The sequence below is a fragment of the Scyliorhinus canicula genome, chromosome 23 (assembly GCF_902713615.1).
Source record: "Scyliorhinus canicula chromosome 23, sScyCan1.1, whole genome shotgun sequence".
NCBI classification, from domain to species: Eukaryota; Metazoa; Chordata; class Chondrichthyes; order Carcharhiniformes; family Scyliorhinidae; genus Scyliorhinus; species Scyliorhinus canicula.
This window is the reverse complement of record NC_052168.1, coordinates 27183459-27210010: the sequence shown is the minus strand read 5'-3', so window position 1 is coordinate 27210010 and position 26552 is coordinate 27183459. Positions and strand designations below refer to the sequence as shown.

Below are 26552 nucleotides of genomic sequence, written 5' to 3'. Positions count from 1 at the left end.
TAAACAACCACCGTCAGCTCTCCCCATCAAAAGGAGAAAGCAGCCTATGGTAATCTGGGACTGTGGTGACTTTACCTAACGCTTGCTTTATTGAGAAGTCTTCAAATAGTTGAAGGGACCATTTGATGAAGTGAAAAGCTGCCTTGTCTCGACAGTTTGGGCCACTTTAGAACTAACATCCTGAGAATTTCATGAGCATTCCAGTGTGAATAAGAGGATAACAAGCTTTCTGAGAATTTGCAAAAATATAATTTAGCAATACAGCTCTTTATCTTTAACATGCAGATCCACTGAATTATTGAGAATTGTCAGACCATTGGAAGAAAGCATAAAATTTAGTCAAACAAAATGCACCATTTTGTTGTATTTGAACTTCCCCCTTTGCAAGAAAGGATAATAGCAAGTAACCAAAGAGTTCACAAAGTAACTGACCATTCAGCCAATCAGAGCAGCTGAAGTCACTTCAGTAGCTTGGCTATCTTTGGAAAGTGATTGCTCACACAGACTGGGGGTTCTCCCTGGAAATTGTTTTAGAGGTGGTGCTGCCTATACCCACCCTTATCAGTTTTTTTCAATGAGGTTAGGTACCCACCATCGTCATTTTTGTGAGGATGGGCACAAAGAATTCAACGTGAGTGAATGCTCACTTTAGATAAAATGGGGAGAACCCTGCATGAATTATGTTCTGAAAAATGTGATATATTTAATACTTTTTAAACATTGTTTAAATTAGGGAAAATTGTCAATCATGTAACTCCCTGACTTACCCAACATCGTTGATAAAAGTGTAATTGAACTCTACCCTGTTTAAAATATGATAAATCTCAATTGTTAATCAGTCCTCTGTTCTCAACCATGTACTACTTACTGTGTTATGGAGAAATACAGCTTGTAACATTGCATTTTTTCACCACCAGGGGGACACCATTGCTTCTCCTTCCTCAAGTGCATTCTGGGTAGGATGACATCACTGACTGTCTTGTGCTCTGTAACTGTTATACACCTGCCACTGAATTTTGGCTCCGAGACATTTTGCTGTAAAATTATAGATAAAATGCTTTAAGTTATATCCAGGATTCCTAGATAAGGGTACAGTTTTTATTCGGTAGATTTAATTTCATAAAGTTCCCATACTTCCCAAGTGTTTGCTCAATACAATTATAATAACATTTCAAAATGCCTAGTCATGCTGGCATTCCAGCAATATCAATCAGCTTAATTCGAGTAAAGGTACTGGGATAGCAAGAGAAAGGCAAGAAAAATTCACAACTTGTCAGCTGGGTACAATAACAAAGAGAGCAAGCCTTAATGGAAAAAATAGTGAAACAGACATAGAATTGTAAAGAAGCTGAAAACATCAATTGTTTGGAAGACAAACCAGATTTTATTGGGGGTGGGGGGCGCGGCTTTATTAGGTGTAATCCCTCTCCCTTTCCTACCCAAAGTTAGTTCACTAGTTGCAGCAGAGAATAAGTGCCTCCTTTTATTTGAGTGGGCACGACTGCACTATACCATTGGTTTTTAAAATCTTTGGCCTGAACACTGCACAGTATGTAATGATTGACTTGCCAGACAAATGTTTGCATCCTGTTGATCCCAAGAGAGAAAAGGTTTGCATTTATACTGATCCCATGTTTGCTTGAAACTTCCTTCAATTCTATTATTGCCCAAAATATACAGTTCATGAGTCCAGCATGATGACCGTGTGCTAGTGCATGACCAGGGATCAGCATGTGGACTCTACATTTCGACCTTTGCAGTTCCCTGGTTCCATACCTAAGCAATTGAGCTGGAATGGAAGAACATAGTGCTGATAAAAATCAGCACACCTTGATGAAGCCAAATTTAGAAATTCTCGTGGACAATATGACTGTTGGGTGAGAGATCTGTAAATAAATTGTGCAGTAACTGCATGAGTGCACTAGTTTAATTAAATGGCAAGTTTGCAAATTTTATATAATGAAAGATGCAAAAGTCCATGGTATCACTTAAAGCACCTTTTATCAGGATATCCAATTTCAACCTAATTCTATGAAAACAGCAGCCAGCATGAACAAGAGATTTGTATTTTACTGGCAACATAGTTCAATTAAATGTTTTCCCATAGAAGTATTGTGTTATCTCATGTGCTGCTAAATTTAAAATTCAGATATAAAATAAGTTTAAAATTTTTGTCTAAAAAACTGTATGTGAACAATACAAACTTCTTAAATCGTGGCCTTTGAATGCTCAACATCTGTACTTGTTCCTAGCTGTTACCACTGTCTTCCAAATGCATGATTAATTCAATCTGTAATTACATTTCTTAGTTCATTCTTTTTACTCATTGCCCCAGTCACTAAATTACATGCTCTGAAAGTGAATTCAGTCATTGTTGATACTATCAGAATGGCAGCACTGGTTACATTAATATTAATTGGAGGTTTTTTAACAAACTCAAGTACAGCATTTCTTTTGCTTGTGAAATATCTCTGCAAACCGAATCGTTGGCATTCCTTTGTTTTTCTGCCAGAAAGTATACTTGAGCAATATAGTGCTCAATATAGCACCGCAGCATAGTGGACTCACTTTGGAGCATCCGCGATGCTGAGGAGGTCGTGGATAGCACGTTTAGCGAGTTGGTCACACCGCAGGTGAAGGTTACTGAGGGAGATAGAAAATGGGTGACCAAAAGAAAGAGCAAGAGTAGGAAGGCAGTGCAGGTGTCCCCTGCGGTCATCTCCCTGCAAAACAGATATACCGCTTTGGATACTGTTGAGGGAGATGGCTCACCAGGGGAAGGCAGCAGCAGCCAGGTTCATGGCACCGTGGCTGGCTCTGCTGCACAGCAGGGCAGGAAGAAAAATGGCAGGGCTATAGTGATAGGGGACTCGATCGTAAGGGGAATAGACAGGCGGTTCTGTGGACGCAATCGAGACACCAGGATGGTATGTTGCCTCCCTGGTGCAAGGGTCAAGGATGTCTCGGAGCGGCTGCAGGACATTCTGGGGGGGGAGGGTGAACAGCCAGCTGTCGTGGTGCACATAGGCACCAACGATATAGGTAAAAAACGGGATGAGGTCCTACAAGCGGAATTCAGGGAGTTAGGAGTTAAACTAAAAAGTAGGACCTCAAAGGTAGTAATCTCAGGATTGCTACCAGTGCCACGAGCTAGTCAGAGTAGGAATGTCAGGATAGATAGGATGAATGCGTGGCTCGAGAGATGGTGCAAGAGGGAGGGATTCAAATTCCTGGGGCACTGGGACCGGTTCTGGGGGAGGTGGGACCAGTACAAACCGGACGGTCTGCACCTGGACAGGACTGGAACCGATGTCCTAGGTGGGGTGTTTTCTAGAGCTGTTGGGGAGGGTTTAAACTAATGTGGCAGGGGGATGGGAACCGATGCAGGAAGTTGGAAGGTAGTAAAACAGGGACAGAAGCAAAAGGAAGTAAGGGGAAAAGTGCAAGGCAGAGAAGACATAGTCAGAAATCTAAAAGGGCGATAGTACAAGGTACAGTGACCAAGGGGAGCTCAGTGACTAGGCCCAGTAATAACAAAAGGAATAAAACTGGAGATGTTAAGATTCAAAACAGAGGTTAAAAAAAACCAACATAAGTGTACTTTACCTGAATGCTCGTAGTATTCGGAATAAAGTAAATGAGTTGATGGCACAAATCATCGTAAATGACTATGATTTAGTGGCCATTACTGAAACATGGTTAAAGGATGGTCACGACTGGGAGTTAAATATCCGAGGGTATCAAACTATTCGGAAGGACAGAGTGGATGGTAAAGGAGGTGGTGTTGCTCTGTTATTTAAGGATGACATCCGGGCAATAGTAAGGGATGACATCGGTGCTATGGAGGATAAGGTTGAATCCATTTGGGTGGAAATCAGGAATAGTAAGGCGAAAAAGTCACTGATAGGAGTAGTCTATCGGCCACCAAATAGTAACGATATGGTGGGGCAGGCAATTAACAAAGAAATAACTGATGCATGTAGATATGGTACAGCAGTTATCATGGGGGATTTTAATCTACATGTCGATTGGTTTAACCAGGTCGGTCAAGGCAACCTTGAGGAGGAGTTTATAGAATGTATCCGCGATAGTTTCCTAGAACAGTATGTAATGGAACCTACGAGGGAACAAGCGGTCCTAGATCTTGTCCTGTGTAATGAGACAGGATTGATTCATGATCTCATAGTTAGGGATCCTCTCGGAAGGAGTGATCACAATATGGTGGAATTTAAAATACAGATGGAGGATGAGAAAGTAAAATCAAATACTAGTGTTTTGTGTTTAAACAAAGGAGATTACAAGGGGATGAGAGAAGAACTATATGAGAGAAGAACTAGCTAAGGTAGACTGGGAGCTAAGACTTTATGGTGGAACAGTTGAGGAACAGTGGAGAACCTTCCAAGCGATTTTTCACAGTGCTCAGCAAAGGTTTATAGCAACAAAAAGGAAGGACGGAAGAAAGAGGAAAAATCGACCGTGGATATCTAAGGAAATAAGGGAGAGTATCAAATTGAAGGAAAAAGCATATAAAGTGGCAAAGATTGCTGGGAGATTAGAGGACTGGGAAATCTTTAGGGGGCAACAGAAAGCTACTAAAAAAGCTATAAAGAAGAGTAAGATAGAGTATGAGAGTAAACTTGCTCAGAATATAAAAACAGACAGTAAAAGTTTTTACAAATATATAAGACAAAAAAGAGTGGCTAAGGTAAATATTGGTCCTTTAGAGGATGAGAAGGGAGTTTTAATAATGGGAAATGAGGAAATGGCTGAGGAACTGAACAGGTTTTTTGGGTCGGTCTTCACAGTGGAAGACACAAATAACATGCCAGCGACTGATAGAAATGAGGCTATGACAGGTGAGGACCTTGAGAGGATTGTTATCACTAAGAAGGGAGTGATGGGCAAGCTAATGGGGCTAAAGGTAGACAAGTCTCCTGGCCCTGATGGAATGCATCCCAGAGTGCTAAAAGAGATGGCTAGGGAAATTGCAGATGCACTAGTGATAATTTACCGAAATTCACTAGACTCTGGGGTGGTCCCGGTGGATTGGAAATTAGCAAACGTGACGCCACTGTTTAAAAAAGGAGGTAGGCAGAAAGCAGGAAATTATAGGCCAGTGAGCTTAACTTCGGTAGTAGGGAAGATGCTGGAATCTATCATCAAGGAAGAAATTGCGAGGCATCTGGATAGAAATTGTCCCATTGGGCAGACGCAGCATGGGTTCGTAAAAGGCAGGTCATGCCTAACTAATTTAGTAGAATTTTTTGAGGACATTACCAGTGCAGTAGATAACGGGGAGCCGATGGATGTGGTATATCTGGATTTCCAGAAAGCCTTTGACAAGGTGCCACACAAAAGGTTGCTGCATAAGATAAAGATGCATGGCATTAAGGGTAAAGTAGTAGCATGGATAGAGGATTGGTTAATTATTAGAAAGCAAAGAGTTGGGATAAATGGGTGTTTCTCTGGTTGGCAATCAGTAGCTAGTGGTGTCCCTCAGGGATCCGTGTTGGGCCCACAATTGTTCACAATTTACATAGATGATTTGGAGTTGGGGACCAAGGGCAATGTGTCCAAGTTTGCAGATGACACTAAGATGAGTGGTAAAGCGAAAAGTGCAGAGGATACTGGAAGTCTGCAGAGGGATTTGGATAGGTTAAGTGAATGGGCTCGGGTCTGGCAGATGGAATACAATGTTGACAAATGTGAGGTTATCCATTTTGGTAGGAATAACAACAAACGGGATTATTATTTAAACGATAAAATATTAAAGCATGCCGCTGTTCAGAGAGACTTGGGTGTGAGTCACAGAAGGTTGGTTTACAAGTGCAACAGGTGATTAAGAAGGCAAATGGAATTTTGTCCTTCATTGCTAGAGGGATGGAGTTTAAGACTAGGGAGGTTATGTTGCAATTGTATACGGTGTTAGTGCGGCCACACCTGGAGTATTGTGTTCAGTTTTGGTCTCCTTACTTGAGAAAGGACGTACTGGCGCTGGAGGGTGTGCAGAGGAGATTCACTAGGTTAATCCCAGAGCTGAAGGGGTTGGATTATGAGGAGAGGTTGAGTAGACTGGGACTGTACTCGTTGGAATTTAGAAGGATGAGGGGGGATCTTATAGAAATATTTAAAATTATGAAGGGAATAGATAGGATAGATGCGGGCAGGTTGTTTCCACTGGCGGGTGACAGCAGAACTAGGGGACATAGCCTCAAAATAAGGGGAAGTAGATTTAGGACTGAGTTTAGGAGGAACTTCTTCACCCAAAGGGTTGTGAAACTATGGAATTCCTTGCCCAGTGAAGCAGTTGAGGCTCCTTCATTACATGTTTTTAAGGTAAAGATAGATAGTTTTTTTGAAGAATAGAGGGATTAAGGGTTATGGTGTTCGGGCCGGAAAGTGGAGCTGAGTCCACAAAAGATCAGCCATGATCTAATTAAATGGCGGAGCAGGCTCGAGGGGCCAGATGGCCTACTCCTGCACCTAGTTCTTATGTTCTTATAGTGGTTATCACAGTTGTTTCTCGGATCCAGGGGCCCAGGTTCGATTCCCGGGTTGGGTCACTGTCTGTGCGGAGTCTGCACGTTCTCCCCGTGTCTGCCTGGGTTTCCTCCGGGTGCTCTGGTTTCCCCCAAAGTCCAAAGATGTGCGGGTTAGGTGGATTGGCCACGCTAAATTGCCCTTGCAGTCCAAAAAATGTTAAGTGCGGGTTACGGGGATCGGGTAGATACGTGGGCTTCAGTAGGCTGCTCTTTATAAGGGCTGGTACAGACTCGATTGGCTGAATGGCCTCCTGCACTGTAAATTCTATGAATATGTGAAGTGCCCCTTCATCCCCTGCTCCCCTCCCTGATCTACCTCACAAACCCCCGGGAAAGGCCAGACGCCATTCGGACTCTGGTGAGCTAACAGTGCCACATCATCACCGTTGCAACATTGGAAATTTTAGCAACAGGTAATAGACCATTTTTGGTCCATATCAATACTACCATCCAGCTATATTCCTTTATCCCTTCTTTATCGAGGATCTAGTTCATGGTGAACTCACGGTGCTAATTTATTCATTTTCATAAAATTAGAACTTATTCCAAATGTGAAATTGTTGTGTGTGGAATAGGTCTACCTGAGTGCTCGGTTTTGGAAAATACTGTCCCTTAGTTTTTGACCTCGTCATCATTTTATTTGACTGTATCAACTTCATTTTTTAACTGGATCTCCGGAGTCACTTTTTACTCCAGTAAACAAGCCGAACTTTAACTTTTACTCAATACTGAGTTCCTGAAACTTGGTTAAATTTTCTCTTCTCCCTTTAAGCTCCTAAGGGCAGTTACAGTCTTTGTATGATATAGGTTCCATATTAGGTGACAAACCTCAATGTGTTCTCATGGCAGGTTAAGTGCTAGACTACACGGTTTTAAAAAGTGGAATGCCATATTTACAAAATAACAGTTTTTAATTTTGTTTAATAAGATACAAGTTGCTTGTGCCTCACAGTACTTATACAGCAATTATTGTAGTCGATTGAGACTAGCACATATCATAGATTATCATAGAATTTGCAGTGCAGAAGGAGGCCATTCGGCCCATCGAGTCTGCACCGGCTCTTGGAAAGAGCACCCTACCCAAGGTCAACACCTCCACCCTATCCCCATAACCCAGTAACCCCACCCAACACTAAGGGCAATTTTGGATACTAAGAGCAATTTAGCAAGGCCAATCCACCTAACCTGCACATCTTTGGACTGTGGGAGGAAACCGGAGCACCCGGAGGAAACCCACGCAGACACGGGGAGGATGTGCAGACTCCGCACAGACAGTGACCCAAGCCGGGAATCGAACCTGGGACCCTGGAGCTGTGAAGCAATTGTGCTATCCACAATGCTACCGTGCTGCTTCCCATAGCCAAAACTAGTTTTGCTGTGTTGCTTGAACCACAAAATTCAAAAATAAATAAACTTGATCTGAATGGAAAGTAGATGATTAATTAACTAGATTGTGATGTAAGGTTTAAATTGCTAATTGCTTACATTATTTGTTCATGGAATGTAGGCACCAATGGCAAATACTGCATTTGTTGCCCATCCCTAGTTGAATGTGATGGTTCCTCCTTTTAACAAGATTATACCTGTGCATTCATGAAGCCAATTTTGTCACTTTTCAGGAAATGTCTGAGCCATTCTGAATGGGAGAGGCTCCTTAGTCATATTTAATGGTTAAGGAAGATTATTAGGAAATTTGAGCCTCTGAATTGATATGCAGTACAGTGGCTAGCACTGCTGCCTCACAGCGCCAGGGACCCGGATTTGATTCTGACCTCGGGTGACTGTTTGGAGTTTGCACATTCTCCCCATGTCTGTGTGGGTTTGCTCGGTTTCCTTCCACAGTCCAAACATGTGCAGGTTAGGTGGATTGGCCAGGCTAAACTGACCCTTGGTGTCCAAAAGGTTAGGTGGGTTATGGTGTTCTGGCTGGGGTGGGCCCGAGGCAGGGTGATTTTTCGGAGGGTCCATGCAGACTCGATGGGCTGAATGGTCCGCTATACTGTAGCGATTCTGTATGTTGACCTATTAGGGCATTCCCCACTAACCAGTTGGAAAACCTGGCAGTGTCCAACAGACTATTGCTAAACCAAATTAGTCAGTGACACAGTAGGATTGTGTTTGCCACGTAATAATTATTTAAACCCAGCTCACTCTATAATCTCTTCAGTTTTTTTGTTTAATTTGAAAAGTTTGTTATCAGTATATCATTAAGTACTTGATCAAATATGGTTGAAAAGAAAATTAGGCACACAGTGAACTACACTATTCTACATATCTGCTGCCATGATGGTGTTACTGCAGTAGATTAGTGGATTCCAGCATGACCCTTTGATGTTCAGCATTGCTTAAGTGAGATATTTTTTTATTTGAAGAAATGAAACTAAAAATGCACTCTTTTGAAAAAGAAGCTTAAGTTCAGCTCGGCAGTTTTGATTTGTCTGGAGTAGTCTTTTAGCAAATCAGCTAAAATAGGGAATGTTACATGGCTTGTTTCTGTTCCCTTTCTCAGGAGGTATATCGGAATTCCATGCCAGCCTCCAGCTTCCAGCAGCAGAAGCTGCGAGTCTGTGAGGTGTGCTCAGCATACTTGGGTCTTCATGACAATGACCGACGCCTTGCAGACCACTTTGGTGGCAAGCTTCACCTCGGATTCATTGAAATTAGAGAGAAACTGGAAGAGCTACAGGTAAGGAATTATATCATTTGCAAAACCTTGGGAAATGGGAGGTTGTCACATCTTTCATTTAGTAAGTTCGCTCCAGCTTACTTTACAGTAGGACTTCAAAAGCATAAAGATAATTGTTTCGGCAACTTGGTCTGTAATTGGTCAACCATGATAGGTGAAAATCTGCATTACCCCCTGCTTAATGGTCAGGAGGTTGCTAAACTGGTACAATTCTGCCTGCTTAATGAAAAAGATGTTACTGTTCTAAAGATATAGAGCAATGGGTATAAAGAAAGGATATTGGTACATGTTCTATATAAAAACCGACCAATCTCTGCAAATGTAAAGAAATTAGGTAATGCATTTAGTAGCTTGCCAACATGCCTTTGCTCTGAAAGAACGGTGTGCACCTCAGGGTGCACATTCTAAATTGAAAGAAATTGATCTGTTTTTGCAGTTTTCAGTTTGTGTCAAATTTGAATTTTAATGTAATGTCCCTTAACAAATTTTATGAGTAAATTATATTTTTAGAAAAAACTAAATCTGTTTTAGGAGGAAGAGCTAATGCAGGCCAGACCTCATCAAATGGTGAAACTCTAAAAGAGGGGAAAAGAGTAGAAAGACACAATACTTCATATTATCAAATTCTTAATTCCCTGCTCTTTAAAATCTGATAAGATATTTGTTCCTGATGGGATTCCTCCAGTTCCCCTTTCAGTGCATACCTCTTAACTTAATTCCTGCCTTGCACCGTTATATTAGGTTCTTTTACTCGATTTTCTTCACTCATTTGTGATGGTCAGAGCAGGTCTGACTAATCGGCGTGAACTTTTTTGAAGAGAATGCTAACATGGTGTATGTGAGAGACAGTCTATGGATGTTACTCATTTCCAGAAGGTATTCGATAAGGTTCCACTCAGGATATTTATTAGAAAATAATTTAAGGTATGAGAAAAATGGAAGTGACCTTGTGTCATGGATTAGTGATTGGTTATGAGGGAAGGGGCCTGAGAGTAGCGATGAAGGAAATGTGCTCTGGTATTTTGTGACAAATGCTGTTCCCAAGGGATCACTTGGATACTGCTGAGGCCTCGGCATTTCTTCATATATATTCAAGAATGTCAAAAGAGAAGCAAAAACGTTTGGATGTCCTGACCAAAGCTCTGTACACATGATCATTGGTTAGGCCATCGTTAGAATATTGTTTCCCATTTTGGCTGCCTTATTTTAGGATTTCAAGGCTGTGAGGGTTGTAGAAAGAAAGATGACTACAAGAGTGAATGAAGCTGATGCTCTTTATTAGAACAAAGATAATTTTTTATACAATCTGAAGGTATTCCAAATAGAGGTCTTGCTGAGGTAAATAATATCACTTACTGGAAGGAATCTTTAGTTTGATGGAGAAATGCCATAAACATTTTGGGGTGATAGTTGTCAGAACTGAGGAAAACATCCTGGGGGTTCAAGGATATTGGTTGGAGTGGGTTGGAAGGCACAACTCGAGCAGTAGTTTCTTGGGAACCATTTGCAAAGATTGTAAATACAGTAAGCAGTGGCCACGGTACAGGTTCTGTAAAGAGCAGAGTTAGAAATTTTGTAAGGAGGAGGACAAGTGGGTGACGGTAACTTTTCCCAACAAATCTTATGCAATTGAATGATTCTAAATAATTTTTGAAATTGTTTTTCTTCCAATAAGATGTGAAGGCATAGGGCAGCACGGTGGCATAGGGCAGCACGGTGGCACAGTGGTTAGCGTTTCTGCCTCACAGCACTGAGGTCCCAGGTTCGATCCTGGCTCTGGGTCACTGTCCGTGTGGAGTTTGCACATTCTCCCTGTGTTTGCGTGGGTTTCGCCCCCACAACCTGAAGATGTGCAGGCTAGGTGGATTGGCCACGCTAAATTGCCCCTTAATTGGGAAAAATTAATTGGATACTCTAAATTTAAAAAAAAAAGATGTGAAGGCATTTAAGAGAGTACAAAATATTCATAAGACTGGTCCCAAAGATGAGGAACGTAAGTTACGTAGATAGTGGATGAGTTGAAACTTTATTCCTTGAAAAAGAGGAGGTGAGAGAAGATTTGATAGAGGTTTTCAAAATCATGGGGACGCTGCATAGAGCAGATAAGGAAAGAAAAAAAACTTCCCATTAGTGGAAGGATTGAGAACAAGAGGTCGCAGATCTAAATTAATTGACAAGAGGCAATGACAACATGAGGAAAAACTTTATCATGCAGCAAAAGGGAGATGATGGCGTAGTGATAATGTCACTGGACTCTCAATCAGAAGCCCAGGCTAATGCTCTGGCGATGTGGATTCACATCCCAATACGGCATGGTGGAATTTGAATTCAGTTAACAGAAGCAGTCCATCCAGGCTTGGGTTGACAAGTAGCAAATAATTTTGGTGCCACGGAAGTGTCAGGCAATGACCCTCTCCAACAAAAGAGGATCTAACCATCGCCTTCTGACATTTAGTGGCATTACCATTGCTAGTTTACCCTCATAGTTTATTTCCTCTTTTTTTTTTTGGTAATGATTTGTTAGTTTTAAAAACTTTTCCAAACCTCTGGTTTACCATTAAGTTTTGCCACATTATATGTTTTTTTTCTTTAAGTTGAAGACTACCCTTCATGTTGGTTAACTGTGGCTGATTTATCTCCTCCTAGAATCCTTTTTTCTCACTGGGATATATCTTTGAGTAATTAACTATTTTCAGAAATGTCTGCCATTGCTGATCCACTGTCTTTCCTATTAAACTCCTTTCCCAGTACAACTCTGCCCTCATTCCTTTATAATTACCCTTATTTAACTGTAGCACAGTTGTTTCTAACCCAAATTTCTCGCTCAAATTGGATGCTAAATTTTCCCATGTTATGGCCATTGCTTCATGGGGTATCTTTTAGTCATATTAATCCTTCCTCATTACACATTCCCAATCCAAAATAGCCTGGTCCCTGGTTGGATGCACCATTATTCCAGGAAACTGTCTCGAATACACTCTGAATTCTTCCTCATGGCTACCTCTGCCAATTGATTTTCCCAATCTACATGAAGATTAAAGTCACCCATGATGGCCTTTTTTTACAAAATACGTTTAGAGTACCCAATTCTTTTTTTCCAATTAAGGGACAATTCACCTACCCTGCACATCATCTCTTTGGGTTGTGGGGAGGGACCCACGCAGACACTGGGAGAATGTGCAAACTCCACATAGACAGTGACCTGGGATGGAACCCGGGTTCTCAGCGCCCTGAGGCAGCAGTGCTACCCATTACTCCACCATTCTGCCCTGGAGTACTGCCTTTTTTTACATGCCTTTATTATCCCCTGATTTATTCTCCGTCCTCCCATACTGTTTGTGGGCATATACGCTCCTCCCACAAGTGTTGTCTTCCCCTTCTTATTTCTTACCTCCACCCATATGGATTTTACATCTTCCGACCCAAGATAATTTCTTTGTATTGTACGTATTCCATCTCATACTAACTAAGCTACCTCACCACCCTTTCCTTCCTGCCTGTCGTTATGAAGAGTAACATACCCCTGAATATTTAGTTCTGCATTTTGATCTTGTAACCACATCTCTGAAATGGCTATAAGATCATACCCGTTAATCTCGATATGTGATAGGCAAAAAAATTACAATTCATAGTTTATGTGATTACTGGATTTTGAGGAAACCAATCTCAATTGATATAATTGTTCCCTTAGCAGTGATTGTTTTTTAAATTGGTGGCTGTTTGCTGATTGGTCATTTTAATTTCTTTTGCTACTTGTACTTGAATTTCTTTTGCTACTAGTAGGTTCCCTCTCTGTTCAATTTTAAGCTGTTTTATGAGTATGCTTGCTGATTGGGCAAGTGCAATGTGTACTCTGCATGTGGGGCCATAACACAACGTAAAGTTTTCACTTGTTCAAATTGAGAACTTTCTTGTCTTGCATAACCTAGGTCACAGCCAGAACTTTTTTCATCAAATATCTAGTGTCTCTGGATTTGAATGGTTTTCTTTGTATGTTATCCAGGTTATGGTACCAGTTGTTTACATTTTAATTAAATCTTGCCGTGTTGCTCACCACCTCCAGAATCGGCGGTGGTGTATCTGAGTATAGAATTTTGATACATCCTTGATTTAATCCATCTGTTCCTTGAATAAATTTGATTACTGAGTGAAATTCTATTTTCCCACATCTGCAGAAACTTGTTGCTGAGAAACAGGAGAAAAGGACTCAAGAACGTCTGAAAAGAAGAGAGGAAAGGGAAAAAGAGGAACGAATGAAAAGAAGGTTAGCGGCCCATGTTTTTAAATTATTTTGGGGATGTAGACCACTTCTGTGTAAATAATTGTTGAATTAACTTCATAAATGTTGATACCCCTTGGGTTTCTTTTTGACTATTGAAATATATTGGACTAATATAGTCCGTACTATAGATATATATTACTATATATTCTATACTATATATGGTGGACTATGTTACCAACATGGCTGTATGCTATCTTGCACATTTGTCAGTTTAGTCCTACAGTAGTCCCCCGTTATACCGCGCTCCGCAATACCGCGGTTCGCGATATACCGCGGGGGGCTTATGGACCCCAACTGTCAGTTGTGTCAATTTCAGCGGCCGGCTTACTTTGATCCGGAGAGGGAAGCTGCTCTCTCACTGAAACAATCAGCCGGCCGCTGAAATTGACACTGCCCGCTGCGCTCTCCCTCCAATCAGTACCCCAGCAGCCACAGTACCCCAGCAGCCACAGCCTGAACCCCAGCAGCCACGGCCTGTACCCCAGCAGCCACAGTACCCCAGCAGCCACAGCCTGAAGCCCAGCAGCCACAGCCTGAACCCCAGCTACAGAGGGGAGGGGCGATGTGTGACCATGCTGGTCTTGCAGAGGCCCGTATGACCTCCTCCTGTGTTCTCTGCTCTCTCCCTCCAATCAGCCGGCAGTGTCAATTTCAGCGGCCGGCTCACTTTGATCCGGAGATGGAAGCTGCTCTCTCACTGAAACAATCAGCCGGCCGCTGAAATTGACACTGCCGGCTGCACTCTCCCTCCAATCAGAAACATTAAAACTTAAAAGTTGGATTGGAGGGAGAGAGCAGCCGGCAGTGTCAATTTCAGCGGCCGGCTGATTGTTTCAGTGAGAGAGCAGCTTCCCTCTCCGGATCAAAGTGAGCCGGCCGCTGAATTTGACACTGCCCGCTGCTCTCTCCCTCCAATCCAACTTTTAAGTTTTAATGTTTCTGATTGGAGGGAGAGAGAAGCCGGCAGCGTCAATTTCAGCGGCCGGCTCACTTTGATCCGGAGAGGGAAGCTGCTCTCTCACTGAAGCAATCAGCCGGCCGCTGAAATTGACACTGCCCGCTGCTCTCTCCCTCCAATCAGTACCCCAGCAGCCACAGCACCCCAGCAGCCACAGCCTGAACCCCAGCAGCCACGGCCTGTACCCCAGCAGCCACAGTACCCCAGCAGCCACAGCCTGAAGCCCAGCAGCCACAGTACCCAAGCAGCCACAGCCTGAAGCCCAGCAGCCACAGCCTGTACCCCAGCAGCCACAGCCTGAACCCCAGCTACAGAGGGGAGGGGCGATGTGTGACCATGCTGGTCTTGCAGAGGCCCGTATGACCTCCTCCTGTGTTCTCTGCTCTCTCCCTCCAATCAGCCGGCAGTGTCAATTTCAGCGACCGGCTCACTTTGATCCGGAGAGGGAAGCTGCTCTCTCACTGAAACAATCAGCCGGCCGCTGAAATTGACACTGCCCGCTGCTCTCTCCCTCCAATCAGTACCCCAGCAGCCACAGTACCCCAGCAGCCACAGCCTGAACCCCAGCAGCCACGGCCTGTACCCCAGCAGCCACAGTACCCCAGCAGCCACAGCCTGAAGCCCAGCAGCCACAGTACCCCAGCAGCCACAGCCTGTACCCCAGCAGCCACAGCCTGAACCCCAGCTACAGAGGAGAGGGGCGATGTGTGACCATGCTGGTCTTGCAGAGGCCCGTATGACCTCCTCCTGTGTTCTCTGCTCTCCCTCCAATCAGCCGGCAGTGTCAATTTCAGCGGCCGGCTCACTTTGATCCGGAGAGGGAAGCTGCTCTCTCACTGAAACAATCAGCCGACCGCTGAAATTGACGCTGCCGGCTGCTCTCTCCCTCCAATCAGAAACATTAAAACTTAAAAGTTGGATTGGAGGGAGAGAGCAGCGGGCAGTGTCAATTTCAGCGGCCGGCTGATTGTTTCAGTGAGAGAGCAGCTTCCCTCTCCGGATCAAAGTGAGCCGGCCGCTGAAATTGACACTGTTTTAATTAGATCCACGATGGGGGTTTTAAATTTATTTAAAAATCTATGCTAGCGCTTCCCATTGTGAGTCTCCGGGGGTCTGACCTCTCCCCCCGCCCCCCGTAGACTCTCAATGGGAAGCGCTAGCATAGATTTTTAAATAAATTTAAAACCCCCATCGTGGATATCCGCGGCTCGGTTGCAACGCGGGTGGCTGTCTTGGACCCCAACACTCGCGTTATAAAGGGGGACTACTGTATTACCTCTCCTGTCACCTTGATGGTTATCACCCTTTTCATCCTGCCATTATGTTCTATAATAATGACTGCCCTCCAAATGTTATACTTCTACTGTCTGAATTCTCTGCTCTTTAGAATCGGGTGAGGTCTTTACTCCTGATGGGATCGCTCCTATTTCTCTTTCATTGTGTGTCTTCTAATTTAATCACTGTCTTGCACCATTATTATGGGCTCTTTTATTTCCATTCCACATTTCCTTCACATGTTAGAGTTGGTGTGGATTTGTGATGGGCAAGTCATATCTGACTAATCATTTTGAGCTTTTTATTGAAGAGGGTGCTATTATGGTGTATAGGACGCATTTATGGATGTTATCCAAAAAGTATTTGATAAAGATTAGCACAAGAGATTATTAGAGAGAAAAATAAGACAAGATCACAAGCCCAACCTGTGTGGGTACTACTGGGCCGCCAATGTGGCGATGATATGTAGGTGGGTGGGGGAAGGGGCGGCTTGGAAAAGGATGAAGGTGGCGTCCTGTGTGGGCACGAGTCTGGAGGCACAGGTGACGGCGCCGCTACCGCTTCCCCCAGCGAGGTATACTACAAGCCCAGTGGTGGCGGCTACCCTCAAGATTTGGAGGCGGCATAGGGGGGGAGATGAAGGTTTCAATTTGGTCCCCGATATGGGGGAAACCACCGGTTTGCACCAGGGAGGATGGACGGAGGTTTTTTGAGCTGGCACAGGGCAGGTATCAGGCGGATGGGGGACCTCTTTCTCGACGGGAAGTTTGCGACCTTGGAGGAGTTGGAGGGAAGGTTGGGCCTCCCCCCAGGGAACACCTTTAGATACATGCAGATTAGGGCGTTTGTTAGGCGGCAGGCACTGGCGTTTCCACTGTTGCCGCCAAGGGGGGTTCAGGACAGGGTGCTCTCGGGGACGTGGGTTGGTGAGGGGAAGACCTCGGCAGTCTACCAAGTGATGCAGAAGGGTGAGGAGGCCTCGGTGGAGGAGCTGGGAGAGGAGATTGAGGAGGGAACATGGGCGGATGCCCTGGGGAGTGTGAATTCCTCCTCCTACTGCGCGAGGCTTAGTTTGATTCAACTAAAGGTGCTGCATAGGGCGCACATGACTGGGACGAGGCTGAGCCGGTTCTTTGGGGGAGAGGACAGGTGTTCGGGGAGCCCGGCAAACCACACCCACATGTTTTGGGTGTGCCCTGCGCTGGAGGGCTTTTGGAGGGGTGTCGCGGAGATGTTGTCAAGGGTGGTTGGTTCCAGGGTTGAACCGGGTTGGGGGCTCGCAATTTTTGGGGTGGCATCGGAGCCGGGAGTGCAGGAGGTGAAAGAGGCCGGTATTCTGGCCTTTGCGTTCCTGGTAGCCCGGCGCAGGATTCTTTTGCGGTGGAAGGATGCGAGGCCCCCGAGCGCGGAATCCTGGATCTACGATATGGCTGGGTTTATCAAACTGGAGAGGGTCAAGTTTGCCCTAAGGGGGTCGGTGCAAGGGTTCTTCCGGCGGTGGCAGCTGTTCCTAGACTTCCTGGCGGAGCATTAGGGGGTGGTCAATCTCAGCAGCAACCGGGGGGGGGGGGTCTTTACTGGGTATGTGTATTTGTTTCCATGTTATTTAATTATTGTTTTTGTTAATTTGTTGCTTCTGTATTTGGGGGGATTACTGTTTTTTCTCTTTTTTTTCCGTGTTGTTGGTTAAAATTTGTTGAAAATTTGAATGAAAATAATTTTTTTTTAAAAAGAAGTAACCTTGTCACATGAATTGGTCACTGTGCGGAGTCTGCACGTTCTCCCCGTATCTGTGTGGGTTTCCTCCGGGTGCTCCGGTTTCCTCCCACAGTCCAAAGATGTGCAGGTTAGGTGGATTGGTCATGCTGAAGTGCCCTTCGTGTCCAGAATTGCCCTTAGTGTTGGGTGGGGTTACTGGGTTATGGGGATAGGGTGGAGGTGTGGGCTTGGGTAGGGTGCTCTTTCAAAGAGCCGGTGCAGACTCGATGGGCCAAATGGCCTCCTGCACTATAAATTCTATGATTCTCAAGTTCTATTCCCAAAGGATCTGTTCTGGGACCTTGGCTTTTCATATATACATCAATTTTGGATCATGAAATGGAAAATGTTATCAATGACAATAGATAAGGAACTGTGGAGAAGTTTTGGGCCCCGTATTCAAGGAAGGATCTGCTGGCCTTGGAAAGCATCCAGAGGAGGTTCACAAGAATAATCCCTGGAATGAAGAGCTTGTCATATGAGGAACAGTTGAGGGCTCTGGGTCTGTACTCGTTGGAGTTTAGAAGGATGAGGGGACACCTTATTGAAACTTACAGGATACTGCGAGGCCTGGGTAGAGTGGACGTGGAGAGGATATTTCCACTTGTAGGGAAAACTCCCCGTGTCTGTGTAGGTTTCCTCCGGGTGCTCCAATTTCAGCCCACAGTGTGCGGGTTAGGTGGATTGGCCATGCTAAATTGTACCTAAGTGTCCAAGGATGTGCAGATTACAGGAATAGGGTGGGACAGTGGACCTAGGTGGAGTACTCTTTCAGAGGATCAGCGCAGACTTGATGAGCCATATGGCCTCCTTTTTGCACTGTCGGGACTTTATAAAGGCGGTATTCCAGATGGGGGGTCAGACCACAGTTCTACAATCAAAGCACCACTTCCTCTCTCTTTTAATTCAACCCCATTTGAGATTTAGGCCAATTTTCCATCAGACTTTAGATTATTGTTTCTAAACATGGTTTTATTCATTTAGATCTCTGATGCCAGATCAGGAATTCAAAAAATGGATGTCCTTCATTGTCTCTAGGAGTATTTTCCAGTTTGAAATTGAACACTTTTCATGGCCTCAAAATGTCCCAAGTTGCTTCATAGCCAATTAAGTACTTTTGAACTGTAAACATGGTTGTAATGGAAGGGGAATATGGCAGACGATTTGCACACAGCAGGATCTCACATAAGGCAATGAGTTACACGACCAATTATTCTTTTTGGTTATGTTGGTTGAGGGCAGACAAGAAGGAGAGCTCCCCATGTCATAGTGCAATTTATTATTTTACATTCACCCAAGAGGGCAGATTGGGCCTCAGTATAACATCTCGTCTGAAATTCAAATCCTCCTTCAAACGTAATAAATCAAGGTAGCACTATGCATCCACCACTAAGATACTTTAATCAGGAGCTGAGGCATTTCATCCGACATTTTTACAGACTTTGTGCAATAGGATTCATTTATCCAATGTTTAATTATCATCTTGCATATGAAATTTGTCTGTTGCAATTAAACAACCAAAACTGAGATTGTTTCTTTTCCATTGGCTAGTTTCATGATCCATCTGTTTTAGGAGTATAACGTTTGGTTTGGGAAGTTAAATTTTTTAATGTAAGATAAATACAAATGCCTGCTCAGAATATTGTAACCCAGCCTAAAATGATAACAATTTAAAGGGTGTCCATAGAATCCCTACAGTGCAGAGGGAGGCCATTCGGACCATCGGGTCTGCAATAACCCTCTGAAAGAGCACCCTTTAGACTAGGCCCATTCCCCCACCAATGCTCGTAACCCCAACTAACCTGCACATTCTTGGACTGTGGGAGAAAACTGGAGCACCCGGACGAAACCCACGCAGACACTGGGAGAACGTGCAAACTCCACATAGGCAGTCATTCAAGGCCAGACTCAAATCCAGGTCCCTGGTGCTGTGAGGCAGCAGTGCTAACCACCGTGCCACCATTTTGTTGCCTGCGTTTTATTCAATAAAGGGAGTTGGGGGTTATGGGGAGGAAGCTGGAGATTGGGGATGTGAAACATATCAGCCATGATTGAATGGCAGAGCAGACTCGATGGACTGAATGACCTAATTATGCTCCTATATCTTATGGTCTTAAGGTCAGAATTGTAAGCGAGAAAAGACTAAACAATAGGTGACCCCTTTCTGAGTTGGTAGCGAGGCGATGTCTACAGTTGTCTTCCATCAAGGGTTTAAATTTTCCTGTGGATCCTAGATCAAAGAGAACTCAAAAGCATTGAGTAAAAAGGGAAGACGTTCCATATACTTTTCAGAACAAAGGACAGGTTTAAAGTTGGAGGTAATTGTTTCACATTTTTATCTGGAATATCCCAGGTATGCCACATTGCTATGGAAATAGGTTATGCAGGGAGATATCCTTTTTTGATTTGAACTGTTTGTCAGTTCCAGAGCATCTTTGAAACAGGTAGTTTATGACTGGAGCTGGAACTTGGAAACATGGAGAGACAGAAAGAGAGATTATGTCAGCAGCTGTAGACCAAAACCTAACAGAAATCAGGATTTTGTTTCCTTAGTTGGAGTCACTGAGCAATTATTCAGTGAGACCCATTTTTTATCTGGGCTATCCACAATTGTGAGCTGCTTATGGAGATCTGGAGGGCCGCCTATCTAAATGCTGATGGAAGAGCTCCATAAAATCGCCTAACAGGGCGAACAGCCGAAATACAGGCAAATCAAAGTGAATTCCTGAAGGCTGTGGCACACTTTGGTTTTGACTTGAGAGAACTGAAGGAACCCTCACAATTCTGTAACGTGTAGGGGAACTCTTGGTGAAAATCAAGGGAGAATATGCAGTGTCCTGTTGAGATCCTTTGGCTTGAAGAATAAGTGTTTACAAAATATATTGTTAAGTTAATCGTACATGTTTGCTTAAAACCTGAAATCTTGTGGTATAAATCTTTTAGTAAAGTCTTCTGTTTATATTGCAGGACCAGATCTCGTAGCAGGGATCGTAAGAGGTAAGTTTCTTTTCACATCTTAGCAAGTATAGTTATGTTTCTAACTACTAGGACTTGGTGAATGAAAGGAAAGAACTTAAAGCAGTTTCAGCCAAAAGTGTTAAGTGGATGATCACTTTTTTTTCCCTCTTGAGTAAATCAGCATCATTGATCCCCATTTTGTTCACTCCAAGTGATCATATCGAAGCAGCTAACTACACAACACAGCAAGGGATCTAACCTGTTGCAAGGTTGAAGACCTGCACATCCATACTGACCAATACCCTAGACAAGCTATTTTAGTTTAATAATGACATAGGTCATGGATGATATGAAAGACTGCTCCGCTATGTCCCATCACAAAAGCAGGATATTTCTAACTTGAATTAAATTTGTCAGCAAAAGATGACAGGAGGTAACCGTCCACCCATCGAGGCAATACTTCCTCAGCAGTAACCAATTTGCAAACTCTGCTCAGATTCTCCTGGAGCTCTCAACTCAGTGCTTTAATTCAAACATGGCCATGAACTGAATGTCCAAGGTGACTTCAAGGCAATGACTGAGAGATCAAAAGGGCTTGATTCACAAGAACGTATTTGCATTTCTTAAGAAAAGAGAATAATTGGAGTGTTGGGATTGTTTTTGCAGATCAAGATCAAGGGAACGCCGTCGGCATCGATCCAGGTCTGCATCCCATGACCGGCGCAAACGTTCCCGCTCTAGGTCTCGGGACCGGCGGCGCCGGCACAAGTCTCGATCTGGAAGTAGAAGCAGAAGCCGCAGTCACCACCGCAGCAGGCATAGCTCAAGGGACAGAGAGCGAGAGAGAGATCGGAGCAGAGAGAAAAGTTCCAAAAGAAAGTACGTAGCTTAAAGTTATACATTACCTTGTCAATATGTCTGAGACTAATTAATATAATAGATGTCTGACACCATCATCTTGCATTTGAAATTTGTCTGTTGCAATTGAACAACCAAAGCTGAGATTGTATCTTTCTTTTCCGTTGGCTGAAACAAGCATTTTAACCAGCTAAATGCCAATCCCATTTAAAAGCAATTTCTTCTGAAAGATTTGTCCATCCGTAATGTTCAATTCCATTTTTTTATTAACTGTTTCTGGTTTCTATTTTTTAATGGATCATGAATTTATAGGAAGTATGGATACTAATGTAAGAGACGCATACATTTCCTACAATCATTATCCATAAATTCCCTGAACCAAATACCATGTTAGTACTTTCAATTTTTTTGGAGTCCCTCTTTCATTTTCCTTCTACTTTTATTTAATTTCTTTATTTGGGCCTACTTCTGTTTTGCTTCTTTGGCAGTTCACCAAATTATGTTTGTATTGTATTGTCTGGAGTCATATTCTTCTCACCTGGGCAATCCAATGCTTTATTCACTGTCCACTCACAAAGTCCCTCATTCCCTTCCCTAACCACTAAACTTCCTAAGGGGCACCCTAAATGCTAGAATTTAATTACCTTAATTAGGACCGTCAACAGCATAGGTAATCTTGCTTCAAAAGAGAAAATGCTGGAAAATCTCAGCAGGTCTGGCAGCATCTGTAGGGAGAGAAAAGAGTTAATGTTTCAAGTCCAGATGACCTTTTGTGAAAGCTGAGATTTTCCAGCATTTTCTCTTTTGGTTTCCAATTCTTGCATCCGCAGTAATTTGCTTTTATCCAAGAAATCTTGATGCTTGCCAAACTGGGAACAAACTGAATGTTAGACACTGCCTTCCACGTCAGGAGCAAGTAGCATGAATCAGTATTCCACTTGTGACCTGAGCAAATTGTCGGTTACCAACAGCACCCTCGAATATAATGGATTTGTGTTGGGAATTAGCTTCCAAACGATTAACAGTTATGAAGCTCTATTGAGAACTGTATTACAAAATTGGGGAGGGTCACAAAGGTATGAGGAGGAGACTTTTTTATCATCGGCTTGGAAATTTGTTGGATCACTATTGCAGGCTTCCTCAAACAAAATAAATTTGGAGACAGAGCATGAGTTTCTCATTCTCTCCTTTCTGTGCAAATTTTCCAGTTATAATTACTTCTCTTCAGGCTACTTTATATTGTGGTATTTACACTTGCAGCTATTTGATCGGTAAAGTCTTGAAGCTTTATTATTTTAGAGTAGCAGTTCAAAATTGTGGCTCATTTTGATTCCAGGTTTGTTGATTAAGTGAAAATTAAACTGAGGTGGCTCTTTCAGTGTAGTTAGCAGGACAAGCGCATGAATTGATTATAGAAGTACAATGCTTTCACCACCCTTATCGTCCAAAGTTATAGAATTTGAGGTACTGCTGATTGGTAATGGATGTGCTCTTGTGCAAATACTTTGATAATACACCTAAGCTAAGGTTATCCCATTTTTCTAGGTCGAGAGACCGAGACAGATCCAGAGATCAAGACAGAGAAAAATCAAGGGAGAAAGATCGCAAGGAGAAAAAGCGTTCATATGAGAGTGCTAATGGCAAATCAGAACACAGCTCTGAGGAACGGGAAGCAGGAGAAATCTAATGGACAAAATATTTTTGGAACCGAGGCAGAGGATGTCTTTATGATTGTTTAACTCAACTAGGGGAGCTCTTGTTTTGTTTTTTTGGACTTAGAAAAAAAAATTCCAGCAGCTAGGTGACCGATAACTTAAAATATTAGATAGTTGAAGATGTTGAGGACGTTTTGTCAGTTTAACCAGCTGGTTTGAAGGCAGCAATTGGAGGTACCTAGAATGTACTGTGTGCATGTACTGTAATGCCACTAACATTAGGGTTCCTCCTTCCATTGGCACAAGGGTGCTAATTTGTTTCGAATATTGAAATGATTTGTTTTGCATTTTCTTTTAAATGTGGCATCTGAAACCCATGGCAAAGTTTAGTTGAGCCTAAATAAAAAGTTGAACTGGTAGCTTGGGGGAAGAGACTGTTTCGGATCAGCATTCAGTTTAATATTGACTTGTTACTGTTGGCTGTGCAGGCTTGCAGTCTTTGATCCCTATGCCTGAAATAGTATTTACTACAGAAGTTGCCCTAAAATTTCTAACGTTTGTCTTTGTCACAGTTTCATTGTTTTTGACAGTGGCATTGACTAGCAACCGTTTGGCAAAATCATTCAGAATCACATGCAGCCAGCCAGATTGGAGAAACTGCTCAAAGGTAATGAACAGTTTGTTTCTCACAAGAATAAGCTTCCCTCCTCACACCGAAAGAAAAAAAAACCTCTCCTCTCCCTCTCCACCCTCTTCCCACAAGGCTGTCACTGTTTTAAATAGTAATGTGAAAGAACCTTGATTGGCCTATTCAGTTGCACCCAGAGAAGCCCCCTTGGTTTGGTTGGAGAAAAAGTGTATTGTTTTTAATTAACTTATGTGGTGGAACAAATTTACTGCCCAGTTCTTGTTAAACCACCAAATAGGATTCATCAGGAAAATTGCAACTGCTGCAAATAAACCTGGCCCCTTCATCACATTAATTTCCCCACTTTTCCATTTATATCAAAAAAACTTCAAACTCTATTTGGAAGATTTTCCTCCCCACTTGTAAATCTGGAAACGCTCTGAGACATTTTTGGAAACCAGAAACTTAAATTGCCACGTTTGTATTTTGTCCGGATGTGTACTTTTATTATCATTAAAAAGGATTGGTTTTATTCTTGCAGCTAGTTGCAATAGAAGTTCAGATCAAAAGGGTCCAAAACCCTGGAGGTGATGAGTTAATGTGATTTCAGTAGCTTTTTAGGACTGTCTGTGTCCAGAAACACCGCCATCAAAAAAAGACCTTACTAGCTTTGTGTGCATGTAATCCTCAGAAAATCTTAGCATGTCTTCAGAATACTTCTGGAACACAATACACCTCACTGTTATTTTACTCATGAACTTTTATTTTTTGACAGTGAAATCATGCCCATAAAATAAAGTTTGGTGTTTGTTATTCACAAAACATTGATTCATTATTTGCCAGAGGAACAGAAGAGGATTTTCCACACATTAATAAAAGCAACTTACGGGAACTGTTTTGTTGGGGTTCAGAGAACCCTGGGTTTTCCACATGCTTGTGGTATATGTGGCACACTCCAGGCAGCTTAGGGTGTTGTCTGTGACGGACACCAGGGTGTCACAGATCTAAAATATACCAATGTATTCCATGATGATTATATCGCTAGTTTTTGTTAGCCAATTGTGGTCATCCCACAATTACTGTGATTTTTTTTTTAAGTGGCCAGCTTTACTTTGAGAAGCTGACTTCTGTGCTATAAGAATATTCCAGTGTGATGTTCCTCAGTATCCATAGTGGCATTATTTTTCTCCACCAGGTACTTTGGTTACTAGCTGTTACACTGCTTGCCCCTATCATTTATTTAGATCTTAATGGCCATTTGGACAGTCAGATTTCTGAGTTTACAGTTTGTTTTTAAGTCCCAAATAATAAGGTTTTATTTTTATTCCCCCTTTGTCTCTTTTCCTTACCTGATTTATTGTCTATACTTGTATTGTTAATTGAAAGCAATTGAAATAAATTTCCTGAAAACCATTTAATAAGATTTACAAACAATTTAAGTTTTCCTGTGTTGTATGAAATTGTGATGAATACTTGTTTGCTACTTTGCAATTAAAACAAACCAATATTATGTCTTCCTCTGCTTACTTGGTGAGTCTGTTGGAACCCTTGGCCACTTGCACCTTGTTTCCATTCCATTAATGAGGAGCAATGCTGGTTCCACTGTTCAATTCTACTCATTTGCGAGTGGTAGAATCAATTGCAAAATTAGGATGTGGCATAGCAATGCTTTAGTGTGCTCGCTTTGGCAGCAATATATAAAATTAGAACAATATAGAGAAAATTAGCTTTTGTTAAGATTTCCATATGGTTCAAAATCAACCTGAAATGGGCGAAGTTTATCATACTGTGTTCAGAGTATGTCCCATTCAATTACTACCACGAGGAATAGCTACACAAGCCCTGTGTGGTACAGTGGCAGTGTTAGTAACGTATGTGAGGGTCCAAGTATGTTAATGCTGTCCAAGAAATCAGAAAAACTCAAATTGGGTTTCAATAAAAAGAACCAGCTCTCTTGCAATCAGATCATTATATCAGGCCGCAATGTAAACGCTATCCTTGAAAGACATTTACCACAAGTTAGCTCTAGTTCACCCGTGGAACTTGAAGATTTTCTGAAGAAATTCCCTCTGAGATCCTCTGTCTGGGCAGTTGGTATTACATCAAACAGGGTAGTTTCTGTTTGTTGATGAATCTGACTACTGTGGTGATGGCTTTCTGATTTCTAACGTTCTACAAGTCACCATGACAGCCATAATTTCAGATTAGGGATGGACAACAAATGCTGACTTTGCCATATCCCACAAAAGAATAAAGAAACCCTCTAGTTCGGATTAGTTCTGGTTTAGGAATAGTTTCTGCTGTGTATCCATGATAATGACACTTGGATCAATCTTCCCAAACTCATTTAACTAGGACCCGCTGAGCTAGCAGAGACTTGATCCCATGAGTCTGATCAAGACCCAAAGATGAAATGTTAAAACAATTCACCGTGCCACGAGCCAATACGACTTGTTGGTAATTGGCTTATGTAACATTCTACATTTCACCATGACACCTGTGATTTCAGATTAGGCAAATGCATACTTTATCCATTGATCTCTACGTAGATTGGGAATCGCTTCCAACCAATAAGAAAAAACTTATTCTTGGGAAAGCTATCCTATTAAGTTTCCAATTCAAGTTTGTTACTCTTTCCTTTTTAATTGACTCAATATATGCCTTCAGGCATATGGGCGGTGATCTTTTGTTAATACATGATAATACCAGAATTCAATGTCAATGAGTGTGAAGTGGTACATTGTAGTTTTTAAATATAATTATAATTTGGGGGAGGCTAGGTAATATGGAAGAGCAGAGGTATTTAAGATTGACGCAAGACATTAAGGGCAGAATTTCCACGTGCTTGTTATTTTTAAAAATTGAATGGAATATTGGGTTTTATGGTAAGAATAAAATGCAATATAATGGTTGAGATGAAATGAAATTTAAATCGCTTATTGTCACGAGTAG

At 42.6% G+C, this 26552-nt stretch overlaps 1 protein-coding gene across 12 annotated transcripts in view; it reads left to right on the top strand.

Annotated features, from left to right (window-relative positions):
• LOC119956314 (putative RNA-binding protein Luc7-like 2) overlaps positions 1-26552 on the top strand; it is an 87964-nt gene that overhangs the window by 57624 nt on the left and 3788 nt on the right. For 10 of the 12 annotated variants that reach the window (XM_038783422.1, XM_038783432.1, XM_038783426.1 and 7 more), the window contains 6 exons: positions 918-956; positions 9052-9228; positions 13404-13492; positions 20469-20498; positions 21126-21338; positions 22863-25116. In XM_038783422.1, coding sequence (XP_038639350.1) covers positions 918-956; positions 9052-9228; positions 13404-13492; positions 20469-20498; positions 21126-21338; positions 22863-23004 — 690 coding nt within the window. In that variant the 3' untranslated portion in view covers positions 23005-25116. Of the gene's footprint in view, positions 1-917; positions 957-9051; positions 9229-13403; positions 13493-20468; positions 20499-21125; positions 21339-22862; positions 25117-26552 lie in introns of those variants that run through there. The other 2 variants (XM_038783424.1, XM_038783425.1) reach the window with 1 other exon arrangement.